Genomic DNA, 16,669 nt, shown 5'->3' with positions numbered 1-16,669 from the left:
CTTTACTTATGAGTGGACACCATGCAAACAAATGTGTACATTAAAATTGGACAGCATTTAGAAATACAATAATTCACTTCAGTGCCTACATAAGGAAAAGAACCAGAGTTCCATTTATGCACCCATTAAAATATGGTGGCTAATGATGCATTCATGTTTAATATTGCTAATAAATTTAACAGTTCACATTTTTATTGATAAACATTTTCTTGAAATGTAGTCCAGGCAGACAAATTGTTAAATTTTAACACTTTATAAATGAGAATTGCAGAAGCTGATATAATTAGTTAGTAGCAACACTATATTATAAGAGACCTTCACCAACTTACCTGACTTTTTAAAGCCCTAACCAGTGATTTTCATATTTCACTTTTACGAGCAACCAAATTGCACACAATTTTCAGGAGAAAATAAGTGTGGTAACAAAATAATGATCATAATAAATACTAAGTTTCTGCTTGTTGACTGAAATTACGTACTTATATTTCAAGATAAAATATTTCTCTGTGAGTCTAGCTAATATACTGAAGTATTTTGTTCTTCAAATGTTAAAGTGTAGAAGAAATTTCATTTAATAATCCTTTGGAAAATTGCACAAGAACATATTGTGTGAAGCATAGAAATCACATTTATTTAGAGTTAAAATCTAAAAAATATTTTTTTCTACTGGATGTAATAAAATATTGTTAATGTTTCTATCTCCCTACACTTTTAAGAAATAGAGTCACTCAGGGTGCTTTAAATATTTCCCCTTTTCCCTTTTGGGGAGTCCAATCTGCATTGTGATTAAAAATTATAATAGATGTGAATTAGCATTCTCAAAAATAACAATAAAAATTCTAAAAGACACACAGGCACAATAAGCTAAAATAGCACAATGTCTTTTAAAAAAAAATAAAGATCTACCAAGATTACAAGTGTGCATTTAATATTCTGCTCTGACATCCTCAGACATGGTTGATGAGAATGTGTGATTTGGGGGAATGATTTTATTTTGTTATTTATTTGCTTTATTTTTCCATTTCTCCCTATTAAGATTCCAGAGGCTTTTTTTATTAGAGATCCTCATACTTTTCTTCTTACAAAGGATTTTATTAAGGTATATGTGTTGCAGTTTAGTGTTAAGAAATTTCCCCAATCCTTGGCTGCATGTCATCACAGGTTAACATTCTCACATGTACCCTAAGCTACTGGAAATATGAATGGTTATCTGGATAACTGCAGCATGCTTGAAAAGAGAAGCAAAGCTTGTCGACAAAATACTAACACTTGGATAAGTCTGCACCCTGGGAGAAGGGCACCACGTGAATCTTATAGACTTTTTTCATGGCTGACTTGGGATATGCTTGCATTGTCAGAAACTGTGTTGACCTACCTCTTTGATGCATATTGATTATGACAATCACTCTTCTTTTCCTGCAGGCCATGGAGGCACAGATACAGAACTTTGGACAGACGCCATCTCAGTTGCTTATTGAGCCACATCCACCTCGGAGTTCTGCCATGCACCTGGTGAGACATCAGCCTGTAGGAAACTTTTTATTTCCTTTTTACCTGAGTACCTTTTATAGGTCATATGAAATACCTGTTTAGGCAACACTTTTAAAAAATGCTTTTTACTTCATTCATTTACATCTTGACTCTCCCAAGAGAGAAAAGTTGGATTTATGTATACTTTATTGGATTGATCTTTTTTTGCATTCGCGGAAACATTTTACCTTCTACTTATTTCCCATTTTCTGTCCTACCCTCTTGTTGTATAAACTCACAAGTTTATTTCAAGAAAAGGAATAAACATTTACAAGTGTTTCTGTGATGATGTGTATATGATAAAAGCAAAGAATTAGTGATCTAATTATATGAATTTCTTTCCTTTATTCAGGGGAAACAGTAGAGGCATTCTTCTGATTTTAGTCTTAAACAACAACATTTATTCTCAAAAGTAAAATATTGATCTTTTTCATAAATAGTTTTGATACAAAGGTCCGTTAGACACATATTGATGTAGTAGATGCTTTATTTTCAATATCTTTTCAAATTGAAATTTCCTGAGAAACCTAATATATTTAACAATTACAGTTTTCAGTGACTTTTATATTAACAGTGAACTAATAAAACTGTGTTTACACTGTAGCAAGATACCTGCCAATTGTAGTCAAAGTAAGATTAAAAAAAAAAAAGAAATTTCAGATTATGGTCCATAACACACATGTATGCCATCTTCTATTCAATTATTTATTTGGTGATTAAGGCCATACATGCACCAATGATGCATATTTAATCATACTTTTAATAACAGATTCAGGGATCTTGGGGGGAGGGGGAGATTGCTGTCTGTTTCAATTTTCATCATATTTTGCAATGAAAAGGCAGGGGCACCAGGTCAGATGGTTGTGCAAAATCATTATGGCTGTATGGTAAACCTTTAACTTGATGAATTTTTTCTTTGTTGAGACAGAGCTGATAGACTTTTAATTAAACATTTTGCTAAAAATTTTCTCTTAGATGAATCAAGTTTCACTGTTAACAAGCTCCTTCCAGATACAGATTAGTTCATTCCTTCTCATAAAGTATTAGAATATTGTGTAGAAATTACTGAAGAGCATCAGAATACCCAGTGTAAAGTATTTTCAGTGAATTGTTCTGGGAATCACTACCAGCACTTAATTTTTGAAAAAGTTTGGCAAAGGAGTTTTATTCCCAGGTTAGTCTTCTCAAATTTAAAAAATGCTTATCCTGGAGAAATGCCTAGTCAAAATCATTGATTGCCTGAGGGATATTATTAGAACCTAAATTGGTATGGAATTGTTTAGCTAGAACATTTAAATTTTCTCATTTCCTGTAATGGAGAATTATTAGCTAACATAAGTGACTGCAAAGCATCATATTATGAAAGTTTTGCAGGTATCCAATAATAGTAATTTTGAACATTGTATTTTCCATATCCTTTACACATAACATTCACTCAACAATTATTTGTTGATTTGTATGTTTCAGATATAAAATGTTTATCTTGACACATTTTACTAATAGTTTATAACTATAAATATCAGAAACATAGACGTTGTTCATGTGACATCAAAACAACCAATTCTAAGGTTTAAAAAAAAAAAAACAGGTAGTGGATTTTCTATAGAAGGATGGGGGCCATGCTATACTAATGATTTATTAACTCATTTATTTTCATCAGGGCAAGTGATTTTTAGCCAAATCAGCTGAATTTAGTAGTTAATTAGACATCAAAAAAGAGATACTCATAGTTTGACTTTTCATTTATTTGCTGCATTTGAATTTGTACTGATTATTTTATTTTATAACCCATGATACTGACTATATAAAAACCCTTATGATTCTTTCTGAATATGAATCTGCAGGCTTTGTCCTTATGTCAAAGCTCTTCTCTTTCTGTCATATTCCAATTGTTCCATTTTGTACCCATACTCTATTTAACCTCATTTTTTCCTGGACCTCCTCACTAACTGTGTTATCCCTTCTGTTTCCTTCTGCTTTCCTCTCCTTTCTATTCAACAGTGTTTCCTTCCACAGAGTCCACTCATGTTTAAAGATCAGATGCAACAGGATGTTATAATGGTGCTGAAATTTCCATCAAATTCTCCAGTCACACATGTGGCAGCCAACACTCTTCCACACCTTACCATTCCTGCAGTGGTAACTGTGACTTGCAGCAGACTTTTTGCAGTAAATAGATGGCACAACACAGTAGGTATGTGCTCAAAAGCAAATGATTTATTAAACATTTCTTGAGTAGCAATAATTATTAAGATGAAAGTGATCAAGTGAATTAGAAAAATTGATTATCTGAAAGCTCTTGAAAGTGTTGGGTACACATTAGCACAGATAAATGAAGTAGACAATTGAAGTTTTAAAAATAATTCAGATCCCTAAAAACATTTTGACATTAGTAATTTAGAAACATAGAGGGCAACAGTTTGGTGCTGTGGATAGAGCACCAACCCTGTAATCAGGAGGACCTGAGTTCAAATCCAGCCCCAGACAAATATTAGGCTGTGTGACCTTAGACAAGTCATGTAACCCCACTTGTCTCATCAGAGGGGGGAAAGCACAACAATCAAATATTGAGTTATATAAATATGTTTTTATACCTGAATCCTCTGGATAATTGTCTCAGTTTTCCCTCTTTATTTTGGTATTTGTATATATAGTATTCTTTAGGAAGTCATTTTCTTTTTAAATTCCAACCACTACATGAAGAATGGTATATTAAGGCTTTATATTTCCAAGGCAGAACTGGATATGACCAAACAATTTGATTAGTCAAATTCACTAATATTTATTAAAATAACCTCTACCAGTTCCAGCCAAGGATTATACAAGTAAATTTTTCTAATATACTCATCTTTTAATTTAAAACTAGACAACCATCTTTTTCAACTTGTCTCATGGAAATTCCTTAAAATGTTTCTTTGGTTGATATTGCTATCATTACATTTAAGGAGGCAAAGCTTCTTTAATCCATTTTGAAATTATAGTAAAAATATCGCAAAAAAAAAAAAATTTTGATTGTTTTTAACCATGTGTCCCTCACATGTGCATCCAGAAATTATAAAAAAGTTAAAAATTAATCCTTTCATATTATAATTTTAGCTAAGCCAAGATCTGACCTATTTCAGTATCTGTATCTTTTCCCATGAGAAGCCAAGAAGATTTTTCAACTGGTTTCACCTAGGATAGAGTCAATGAATAGTCAGTCAACAAGAATTTATTTAGCATTTATTATTTGCTAGGCACTGTGCTAGCACCAAGGATAAAAAAACAAAAAACAAAAACAAAGTCTTTACCCTCTAGGAGTTTACATTCTAATAGTGGAGAAAACATTCAGATAACAAGGGGATAAACATTCATCTATCCCATTTAGGAACAGAAACAGGAATAAAAGTGGAAAGTAATACAGCTTGTAGATAATTTACATAAAGAACATTATATATCTTGGAGTCCTATTTGTCAGTTGTTCCTATTGTTATTGTTGCTTAGTTTCAGTCCTGTCCAGTTCTTCCTGTTGTTATAATTTACTGATTATTACATTATCTCTTGATATGTCATTAAGTCAGTATGTGCTTTGGAATTGTGTGTTTTTAATTTTCTGTTCATTAGTTTGTCAGTCTACAAAATTTGACAACCAAAAAGGAAATGATAAAAACTTTAATCTATTAGTAGGGCATTGGAAGCCTGAGAAAAATGACAAAAGTATGAAAGATGCTCTTAGAATGCCCAATTGTAGGAGGGAACTCTTTGGCAGCCCAGTCCAGGAAACTGTAAGCTGTATATATCATGCTATATGGCATTTAAATTCAGGTTCCATGTATTCACTCTTTCCAGATTTTTATGGGTAGAATCTATATGCAATTTATAAATAGGAGAAGAGTTTAAATTATTGTCCCTCCTCATTGTTATAAAATCAACATAAAAAAGCTTCATGAAAACCATTGCTGCCATCCAGGAGAATTCAGAACAGAACCAGGAAGATTTTGGTTCATTTATCCCTCTTGACATATCTTGGTTGTGGGACAAATTTCTATATCTTTCAGTGTTCTTTGAACACTGTAAATAAAAAAAGACAGACTGTAAATAAAAAATGCCAACCTGCTTTGGTAAAAGGAATTTCTCATTCAGGAGTTAAAAATACCTTTGAAATTATGAGTCCATTTGCTATTCTTAGATTCCATTCAATATGCTTCTGAATTCTCACTGTCAAGTTTCTTAGAATTTGAGCAACTCCCAAGTAAAAGAATGTAATTATTTTAGTATGGAGAGAATGAGAAAGTTAAGACTATCTGAACGTCCAAAGTAAAAGAGAAAATTTTAAGGAAAATCCCTGATTGATAGAAACCCAAAAAATTGATCTAAATTATACAATAGTTGATTCAAAATGGTAAATATCTTAGTTTTTCATATCACTTCACATGTACAGCCACACTTTAAAGCATGGAACCATATTTTTTCACTATATAAGTATGAAAATTATAACTTATTTTCTCAGCATTTGTGTTATGAAATATTTTTAATAGCCTTTAATGATAACCCTCAAAGGTTATCTATAAAACAATATAGCATACTACTCAAATGTTACACATAAAACACTTTGGAAAACACTACTTAAATTTTAGTACTCTTATCCTTAGAGGTGGTAAAATAATTTCATCAAAAGTGGCTATGTACATGTATATGTATAGATAAATGAATGAATGACTAAATATATATATGTGCATGTGTATTATGTACATAGTACATAATCTTAAAAAGCTTTTAATAGGTAAAAATTATTTTACATGATAGTTTATAATAATTTTCTTCTTTCATCTTTAGGCCTCAGGGGAGCCCCAGGATATTCCTTGGATCAAGCCCATCATCTTCCCATTGAAATGGATCCTTTAATTGGTATGTAAAACTTGAACATATGGTAAAAACATTTCCTAGGACAATAAGCCTCCATGTTTTTTGTATGGTCATATTTTGCATAAAGCCAAATATTTATTATAACAAGATTAAATTACATCTCTTAGTATATATCTGTACAAATGGGTAAGGCATTAAACCTATCTGGGCCTCATTCTAATCATCTGTAAAATGGAGCAGAGGGATGCACTGACATCTAAAGTCCCTTCTAGCTCTAAATCTGTGCTCTATGATCTAGAGAGAATTTGGGTGACTAGAAAGTGCCCTAAAGTAAGTGGTGTCCTAAGTAGAAACAGAGAAGTTAGGAAGAGGGAAAGGTTTGGTAGAGAGAATTGGAAATAATGAGGTCCTTAACATTTGTGATTGAGATACCTAGAAGACATCTAGGAGAAGCTATCCAGCATGAGCTGGTAAGATATAACTTGGGTTCAAAGATATCTTTTTGATATCTCTAGATATCAAATCTCTAGAAAAGAGTGTAAATAGAAAGAGAAAGCCCAGGATAGAGCCCTCAGCAAATATCCATGCTAAAGAAAAAGATGATGAATGATGATCCAGCAAGGGAAATTGAAGAGTGAACAAAGAACGAAGCAGGAAAAAGCCTGCAAAAGTAGGAAAAGACAAGAAAACCGGAAGAAGAAAGTCCAGTTGTGGGTAGTCAATAATATAAAAGGCTAATGAGATCAAGAGAATGCAGTGGATAGAGAGTGTCAGCCCTGAAGTCAGGAGGACCTGAATTCAAATCTGGCCTCAGGCATGTAATATTGTCCTAACTGTGTGACCCTGGGCAAGTGAGGGAGAGATAAGGTGCAGGAAAGATTTTGGAATGTAGCAATTGAAATCATTTGTGATTCTGAACAGAGCAATTTCATTAGAGAGGTAAAGGGTAAAGCTAATATTTTAGGGTGTTGAGAAGTGAATGAGAGGCAAGAAGTGGAGGCAGTGAATCTGGTGGACTTTTTAGACCTTTGACTGAATAGAAAAGACACAGGATGATAGGTTATCTTGAAAATGCTCAGTGGGTCTACCACAAAGTTTTAAAAATGAAAATACCAAAGGTTTCCATGTTAGGTAGACATTGTTTCTTACAACTTTGGTATATTAGATTATTCCCAGTATAAAATGATTTAAGTTGTGGGGAAAAGGAGTATGTTATTTCTTTGTTGTCACTTCATCTATATAAGACATCTATATATCTATCTCCAATCAAGAGGTTCCCTCTAAATCAGCAGAAGCTCTACAGCTTTTACTGTCTTATATGCTTAGAATGACAGCCAGCATGTATAAGCATCTGGGTTATCCTGACCACTCTCCTCACACTTCCTCTCCTATAAATTGAAGAGAGGATTTTAATAGAGATAAAAATGTATTTTCAATTGATCTCATTGTATAAGTATATTAAAGGAAATTGAGGAGGGGGGATCTGAAAATTATGTAAATTTTATACACTGATGCTTTTGTGGTACATTTAGCAAGTATTAGTTCAGGACTTTATATAAGACTAGCATTATTGAACCACCATTAATAAGGCTAAGGCATGCACTTTGATTTTCTGGTAGTTATGATAGATTTGTATTAACATTCTTTCACTGAACCTAAATGTCATGTATTTGCAAGATAATCAGTCAATCTTAAGGAGTCAGTATGTGGTCTCAGAATTAATTAGATCTTACTGATCCACTAAAAGACCTGAGTGACCCATCAAGTATGGTTGTTCCTTTTTATCACCCTACTGGTTATCAATGTGCATGTTGCCTAGAGGCTGGGGATTGAAAGAGAAAGTGCAAGAGGCAGAGAGCCCAAATTATAGTCCCCTCTTTGCCACTTACTAACTGTGTGACCTGAAGAAAGTCATTTAATCTCTGTGAGTCTCCATTTCTCCACAACCTGTAGTATTTAATAATGCTAATAATATTTGCCCTGGCCTACTTTACTGACTTTGATACTAAAAATCAACAAAATGCTTTGTGTAAACTATGAAGCATATCCAAATGCAAATTATTAGTATTGTCTCATTCATTATTAGATCTTCTCTGGTTTTTAAGGCTAAAAATGAGATAGGATGTAAGCATTTCAACAGTTACATTAGACTTTTTTACAAAATCCTCCTCAAATGCTTTTTAGAAAGAATCAACGTTAACACTAAGGAAATTTTAGGATACTCTGGTATAGTTTGCAATCTAAAAGTCATTGCCATTGTGATTGTCAATCTCAGTAGAATGTGATAGAAAAATTAAATTTCCATTAAATATCAATTATTCAGGCATTAACTATTTTCTACTATTGTCTGTCCTTGGATTATTTCACTATTCATTATTTTTAATATTTTTTTTAAGTTGAGTATCTTAAAAAGAGCGTTTCAATTTAATGGGTGCTAAGGCAGAATGGTGATCTTTTAAACATGTGCATATAGAAGGCTCTAGTTTCTTTCTAAGGATTCAGCAGAGTGACATATCCTGAAAAAGTAGAGAAGTATAGAGTACAGACAAGCAAAAAGACAGTAGGGAAATCACACTTTCTCTGGGCTCCAGATTTATTTTTATTCAGATTTAATTCCATTGCTGTACACTGATACTCTCTATTCTTCCTCCCTCTTGCTTTTTATTTTTTTTTTTTTTATTTCTCACTCAAGCCCATTCTGGAAAGACTTTTCTGTTGCTTCATAATCAAGGTTTTTAAAGCTACTCACCTAAAGCTCCCTATGGGATTGCCCAGAAAACAAATTTTTTTGTACATATTTCTATTTCATACAGATTTTCAAGTGCAGTCAGAAAGTAATAATCTGAGATATTTAAATATATTTTCATTATACAAATATGACCAGATATAGCATTTACTGATTAACAATTACCTGTTAATAGTTTTATTTTTTTACTGATACTTTCGAAATTGCACATATTCAAAAAATGTAGTCAACATTTTTACTGTGTTTTAAACATTTCCGTAATTTCTTATTTGTAAGAGATCTTAATTACTCTTTTTAAGATATGTGAAATAGTTTTATAATAATTGCTACCACTAGAAAAATAACTGATTTCTTTAAAGAGAAACCTCAAGATCCAGCAATCTTAAATTTCAGAAAATATCAATACTTTTAAATGTTTATATTTTAAAATATACAACAAATTCACAGTTTATTAAAATTTAAACATAGGCATTTTCTTTCACAATTTCATAGTGGAATTAAAAGAGTAATTTACTTATTAACTTTGTTTGCATTCATTTACAGCAAATAATTCTGGTGTGAATAAACGACAGATCACAGACCTTGTGGATCAGAGTATACAGATCAATGCACATTGTTTTGTTGTCACAGCAGATAATCGCTACATTCTTATTTGTGGATTCTGGGATAAGAGTTTTAGAGTTTATTCTACAGAAACAGGTAAAATCCTTATCATCTAACTCCAGTCTGCCTTTCAATTAATAAATAAACATTTATTGAGTATCTATTATGTACAAAACCCTACACTAAGCTCTGGAAATACAAAAGAAGGCAAAAAAAAATTCTCTATCTTCAAGGAGCTTATTATTGAATGGGGGAAGACAACTTGCAAACAAATTTATGCAAATATAAATAAAAAATAATTTAACTGATGGGAGGCACTGGAATAAGGAAGGATTGGTGGAGGCTTCTAGTAAAAGAAGGGATGGTAGGGTGTAACTTGAAAGAAAGCTTAGGAGGTTAGTAGTCAGATTGGAGGAGGAAGAGCATTCCAGCCATGGAAAACAACCAGAAAAAAATTTCTGAGATAGAAAAATGAAGTGTCTTATTTGTGGGACAGCCACAAGACTACTGCCACTAGATTGAAGAGTAGGAAGCAAGGTACAAGAAGAAGGTACGAAGTGTCTAAGTTGTGAAGGGCTTTGAATGCCAAAAAGAACACTTTGTATTTGCTCCTTGAGGCAATGAGCCGTAGAGGGCTGATGTGAACAAGCCTATGTTTTAGGAAAATAACTTAGTGGCTGAATGAAGTATGGACTGGAATGAGGAGAGACTTGAGAGAATAGCCACCAGCAGGCTATTGCTATGGTCCTGGTGTAAGATGATAAGGGCTTGCACTAGAGTGGGAACAATGTCAGAGGAGAGAAGATATTACAAAGATGAAATTGCCAGGCCTTGGCAACAGCTTGGATTTGGGGGGGGGGGGGGGGAGGGGGAAGGGTAAGAAAGAGGAAGGAATCTACAATGACTCCTGGGTTGTAAGCCTGAAGGATTAGGAGAATCATATAGCCCTCTATAATAGCAATAGGAAAGGGAAGGAGGTTTTGAGGGTTCAAATTTGGGTTCCTTTTTATTCAAAATTAATTGCATATGTCACTGATCTATAAGATTTTACATATTTTATCTTTGAATTAAAAAAAAAAAAGTTTAACACAGATAAGTCTTGCTTAATACTATTATCAGTCCAGGAGCTTATGGTTTCATTAAGCATAGTGATCACCTGGAAGGCATTTTCAGAATTCATTTAGATTCTTAATATTTGTTTTTTTAGTACATTATTGTACTTGTACATTAATCCTTCCAATTAAGGATTAGATGGAAGTTCCTCAATTTCATAGTTAAATGAATTTTGAAATACAGAAATTTTTTTCACTTGCACTGAGGTCTGAATGTAGTTTGAGCTCAGAAAATAAGTCTACTACAAATATGTGTATGGGAAATCAGAATCTTGCTACTTGTTTAACTTTTGTCAGCATGGGAAGATTATATATAAAGTAAATAGATATTACTGTGTGACTAAAACATTACAGGTTGTCACTGAATTGGCTTTACTCCAGTATAAAATATAAGCACTATTTTGCCTTGTAATTTTATGATGATTAAGATGATTAAAGTGTACGGCTAAAGCTAATCAAAGCCACTCAGTTTTCAGTTATAATGGTTGAATAAGGTTCTTCTCGTTCAGAACAAATCAGCTTCAACTCTGAGCTCAAAGACTCATGATAACGGTAAATACTGATAATAAAAACTATTTTTGGTACAGAGAAACACATGGCAATTGAAGTCATATCAAGGCAAAACTGCATCTCTGCAATTTTTGTAGTGTGCCAGGCAGCAATGTGAAGAATGCTACATAAAGATCTCCATCATTCCCAGTCAGAGTAGTTTTTCTTATGCAATAATAGCAATAAATAATAAATAAATGAATGATTATGGGGGATGTTCTAATAAAATTTTATTTATGGATGCTGAAATTTGAATTTGACACCATTTTCACATCACTCCCCCCCCCAAAAAAAAAAAAAACAGATTTTATTAAAAATTTTTAAACCATTAAAACAAAAATTTTTCTTAGTTCATGAGCTTACCCAAAAAGGAAAAAAAAAAAAAAAAGGCAGCAGGCCAATTCAGTCTATAGGACACAGTTTGTCTTAGAACCAGAAGATAAAATATAAACAGAAAAAAATCCACTGATCTCAAAAAAAACCCAAAATGAAAAAATCCCAGGAACATAATAGCCAAAATCCAGAGATTCTAGGGCAAAGAAAAACACTGCAAGCAACCAGAAAGAATTAAATCCCAAAGAGATACAGTCAGGTTCACATATGATTTAGCAACCACCATTATAAAGCAGCCAGGTTGGAACATGATATTCTAAGAGGCAAAAAATATAGGCTTAGAATCAAGAACCAAGCTAGAAATACTGAGAATGATGCTATACAAAGGAGAATGTAATTTTCATAAAACACAAGTCTTCTAAACATTTCTGCATAAAAGTTTTGAAGTTCAACCACATGAGTTAAGGTATGCTGAGCAATCTATAAGAGACTAAACAGGGATAAGCTACTTACATTCTAATATGGGGGCTAATATATGTCTTCTCTAGACCGTAACATCATCAGGAGTCAAAGAAAGATGGAGTCTAATTAGGCAAGGCCTAAGAGAAGAATAGAAAGAGAAACTAGCGGTGATTATTTAAACTGAGATTTAAAACAAAAGAGAGAGAGAGAAAGAGAAAGAAGTTGATCATATAATGTTACTGTGGAAATAGAGAAGATGGGTTCATCTTCAGAGTAGATTATTGAAGTAGGAAAAAAAAAATCCCATCCTACCCCAAAGAATAATGTCCAATGATAACCCACTCAAAAAGAATTCACAGAATTCAAAAAAGACTTTAAAAATCAAATGAGTGGGATTGAGGAAAAACTAAAAATAAGTAAATAAGAACAATCTAGGAAGAACAAGATTATGGAAAAAAGTCAATCAACTAGAAAAGGAGATCCAGAATCTTAAGAAATTGATTCCTTAAAAACTAGATTTAAGGCAGAGCCAAGATGGTAGAGACAAGCGAGGAAGGTACCCAAGTTCTCCCCAGTTTCCCTCTGAAAAAATGTTAACTCAAACCTCTAAACAAAATCTGGAGTTACAGAACCCAAAAAATTTGAAGTGAAACAATTTTCTAGCTTAAGGTTTCTTAGACTTCAAGAAAGGTTTCTCTTACTTGGGTAAAAGAGGAGCATTGCTCAGGCATTGTGTAGTAAATGCAGCCAAAGGCTCTTTACCATAGTACAGACCAGCAGCAGAGGCCTTCAAGGTCCTCGCTCAGCAGGTCAGTGACCCAGCAGGTCAGCTGTGACATCTCCAACTAAAACCAGAAGGCAAATTGTGAGACCCTATGCCCCAGCACAACAAGCAGGATTAGGCCAAGCCAACCAAGCATAGGGGGGAAACTGGCAGCACCTCAAGCTCCAGTTGAACTCAAGCTCAAAAGATTCTCTTGGAAGAGGCCAAAAGGGATTTTAAAAATCGATTAAAAGAAATAGAAGAAAATTGAGAAAAAGAAATGAGAACTATGGAAGAGAATTATGGGGGAAAAAGTCAAACAGCAGAGACGGGAAGCACAAAAATTGACTGAAGAAAACAAGATACTTAAAAAACAAGATATATTTGGTGAAATGGCAGGGAGAGGAGTAATATTGAAGAAATCAACTCCTTAAAAAATAATTTGGTAAAATGGAAAAAATATACACTGAAAAAAAACAGATTTGGCAAAATGGGGGACAGGGGGAATCCAGGGAACAAAACAACTCCTTTGAAAATAGAATTTCTGAATAGAAAGGTAAAAAAGACAACCAAAGAAAATAATACATTAAAAATTAAAATTGAACAAGTGGAAATGGATGAAGAATCAGTCATACAAAATAAAAAAAAAATTAAAAATAGAAGAAAATGTAAAGTAAAAAAGAAAATGTAAATAGAAGAAAATATAAAATAATTCATTAAAAAAATTGATCTCGGAAAACAAATCCAGTAGAAATAATTTATTAATAATCCAATAAATTGGACTACCTGAAAATCATAATCAAAAAAGGAGCCTAGACAGCATCCTTCAAGAAATTGTTAAGGAAAACTTCTCTGATGTCTTAGAACCACAGGATAAAATAATCATTGAAAGACTCCACTGATTACCTCAACAACTTCAAATGAAAATCAGGTAAGGAGAAAACACTGCAAGAAAGAAAAATGCAAATATCAAGGAGCTCTAGTTAGGATTCCTCAGGACTTAGCAATTTCCGCATTAAAAGATCAGAAGGCCTTGAATATGATATTTCAGAAGATAAAGGAGATTGGACTACAGCCAAGAATCAACTTCCCAGCAAAATTGAACATTATTGTTTAAGGGAAAAGATGGACATTCAGTGAAAGAGGAGATTTTTAATTATTCCTGATGAAAAGAGCTGAACAGAAAATTTGATCTTCAAATAGAAGACATAAAAAAGTAAACAAGAAAGAAAAAAACACTATTTACATCTTTACGTGGGAAGATGATCCTTGTAAATCTCGAGAATTGTATCTTTGCAATCAGGGCAGTTACAAGGTATATATATAGAAGGTGTGAGTATAAGTTTGATTGATGCGAAAATGTAAAAAAAAAAAAAAGACATTAAGGAATGGAACAAGGATTGGGAGAAGCGGAAACAAAATGAGGCAAATTACATCACATAAAGAGGCACAAAAGATCTATTACAATAAAAGGAAAGAAGAGAGGGAGATAAGCTTTGTTTGAACCTTAATCTCATCTGATTTGGCTCAAAGAGGATAAAACTCTCACATACCATATCAGATATAGATATTTATCTTACCCTAAAGGGAAGTAGAAGAGGAAAGGGGGAAAAAAAATGAAGAGGGAAAGTGATAGAAGGCCAAAGTAGAAAGTGATAGAATGCAAAGTAGAAAGGGAAGGAAAGGTAACAAAAGGAGGAAGTTATAGAATGGAAGGCAGATTGAGGGAGATGAAGATCAGAAGCAAAATACTGTTGGTGACAGAAACGGCAAAAGAAAAACAAAAGTATAAACAGGGAAAAACAACATGGAGGGAAATACAGTTAGTAATCCTAACTTTGAATGGAAATGAGGTGAGCTCTCCCATAAAACAGAAAGGGCTAGCAGAGTGTATTAAAATCCAGAATCCACAATATATTGTTTACAAGAAATATATTTGAAGCAGAGAGATATACCCAAAATAAAGATAAAAAACTGGAACAGAATGTATTATGCTTCAGCTAAAGTAAAATAAACAAACAAACAAAAAAAAAAAAAAACAAATTAAAAAAAAACAGGGGGAACAATCCTAGTTTCAGACAAACCAAAATCAAAAAATCTAATTAAGAGATAAGGAAGAAAAGTACATCTTGCTAAAAGATACCATAGATAATGGAGGAATATCAGTGCTAACCATATGAGCACAAGAGGTATAGCATTTAAACCGTTAGGGATCTCAACCTCCCTCGCTCTGAATTAGATAAATCTAACCACAAAATAAACATGAAAGAAGTTAAGAAGGTCACAGAATTTTTAAAAAGTTATGTATGATAGACCACTAGAGAAAACTGAATGGGGATACAAAGGAATATACTCTTTTCTCAGTGGTACATGGCAAATAAACAATAATTGACCATACATTGTAGCATAAAAACTTTACAGTTAAATACAGAAAAGCAAAAAAAAAATATTAAATGCATTATTTTCAGATCATGATGCAATAAAAATTATATATGATAAAGGGCTATGGAAAAACAGACAAAGATTAATTAGAAACTAAATAAATAAATACTAAAGAATGAGTGGGTCATACAACAAATCATAGAAACAGTCATTTCATTCCAAAAGAATTTCAATAATGAGACACATACCAAAATTTATGGGATGCAGCCAAAGCAGTTCTTTGGGGAAATTTTATCTCTCTAGATGCTTACATGAATAAAATAAAGAGATCAGTGAATTGTGCATGCAACTAAAAATGTTAGAAAAAGAAAAAAAGCGTTAAACCCTAATTAAATATCAAATCAGAAATTCTGAAAATCAAAGGAGAGACTAAAAATTGAAAGTAAGAAAAGTATTGAAGTAATAAATAAAAGTAGAAATGAGCAGAACCAGGAGATCATTATATACCTCAACAACGATACTGTTTGAGGATGTATTCTGATGGAAGTGGATCTCTTCGATAAAGAGAGCTAATTCAGTTTCAATTGATCAAGGATGGACAGAAGCAGCTACACCTAAAGAAAGAACACTGGGAAATGAATATAAACTGCTTGCATTTTTGTTTTCCTTCCCGGGTTATTTATGCCTTCTGAATCCAATTCTGTGCAACAAGAGAACTGTTCGGTTTGGCACACATATATTTTATCTAGGATATACTATAACCTATTTAACATGTAAAGAACTGCTTGCCATCTGAGTGAGGGGGTGGAGGGAGGGGAAAAATCGGAACAGAAGTGAGTACAAGGGATAATGCTGTAAAAAATTACCCTGGCATGGGTTCTGTCAATTAAAAAGTTATTAAATAAAAAATTAAAAAAGAAAGAATAAATAAATAAATAAATAAATAAATGAAGGTAAGAGTTGGTTTGTATGGGGGGAAGCAACAAATAGATAATCTTTTGTTAATTTGATTAGAAAAAGTCAATAAGAAAACCAAATTATCACTATCAAAAATGAAGAGTGAACTAGCCACCAGTAAAGAAGAAATTAAAGCAATATTTAAGGAGCTATTTTGCCCAACTGTTTGCCAATAAATTCAATAACCTAACTAAAATGGATGAATATTTACAAAAATATAAATGGCTTAAATTAGCAGAAGAAATAAAATATTTAAATAATCCCATTTTAGAAAAAGAAATTGAAGAAGCCATCAATGGATTTTTTTTCTCCAGGACCAGATGGACTTAGAAGTAAATTCTACCAAACATTTAAACAACAACTTTAGCAGAACCATCAGCATTTCTA

The 16,669-nt window shown here is 32.7% G+C and overlaps 1 protein-coding gene and 1 long non-coding RNA gene across 2 annotated transcripts in view; one reads left to right on the top strand and one right to left on the bottom strand.

Annotated features, from left to right (window-relative positions):
* The window catches only part of NBEA (neurobeachin), a 754,131-nt gene that overhangs the window by 712,913 nt on the left and 24,549 nt on the right, over positions 1-16,669 (top strand). The window contains exons 49-53 of the mRNA XM_051986470.1: positions 1,037-1,099; positions 1,423-1,512; positions 3,532-3,724; positions 6,346-6,417; positions 9,665-9,820. Coding sequence (XP_051842430.1) covers positions 1,037-1,099; positions 1,423-1,512; positions 3,532-3,724; positions 6,346-6,417; positions 9,665-9,820 — 574 coding nt within the window. The remainder of the gene's footprint in view (positions 1-1,036; positions 1,100-1,422; positions 1,513-3,531; positions 3,725-6,345; positions 6,418-9,664; positions 9,821-16,669) is intronic.
* LOC127554675 (uncharacterized) overlaps positions 1-16,669 on the bottom strand; it is a 180,776-nt gene that overhangs the window by 159,397 nt on the left and 4,710 nt on the right. The window lies entirely within an intron of this gene.

The sequence above is a fragment of the Antechinus flavipes genome, chromosome 3 (genome assembly GCF_016432865.1).
Source record: "Antechinus flavipes isolate AdamAnt ecotype Samford, QLD, Australia chromosome 3, AdamAnt_v2, whole genome shotgun sequence".
In the NCBI taxonomy this organism is placed as follows: Eukaryota; Metazoa; Chordata; class Mammalia; order Dasyuromorphia; family Dasyuridae; genus Antechinus; species Antechinus flavipes.
The sequence above is the reverse complement of the archived record's forward strand: the minus strand, read 5'-3'. Positions and strand labels throughout refer to the sequence as shown.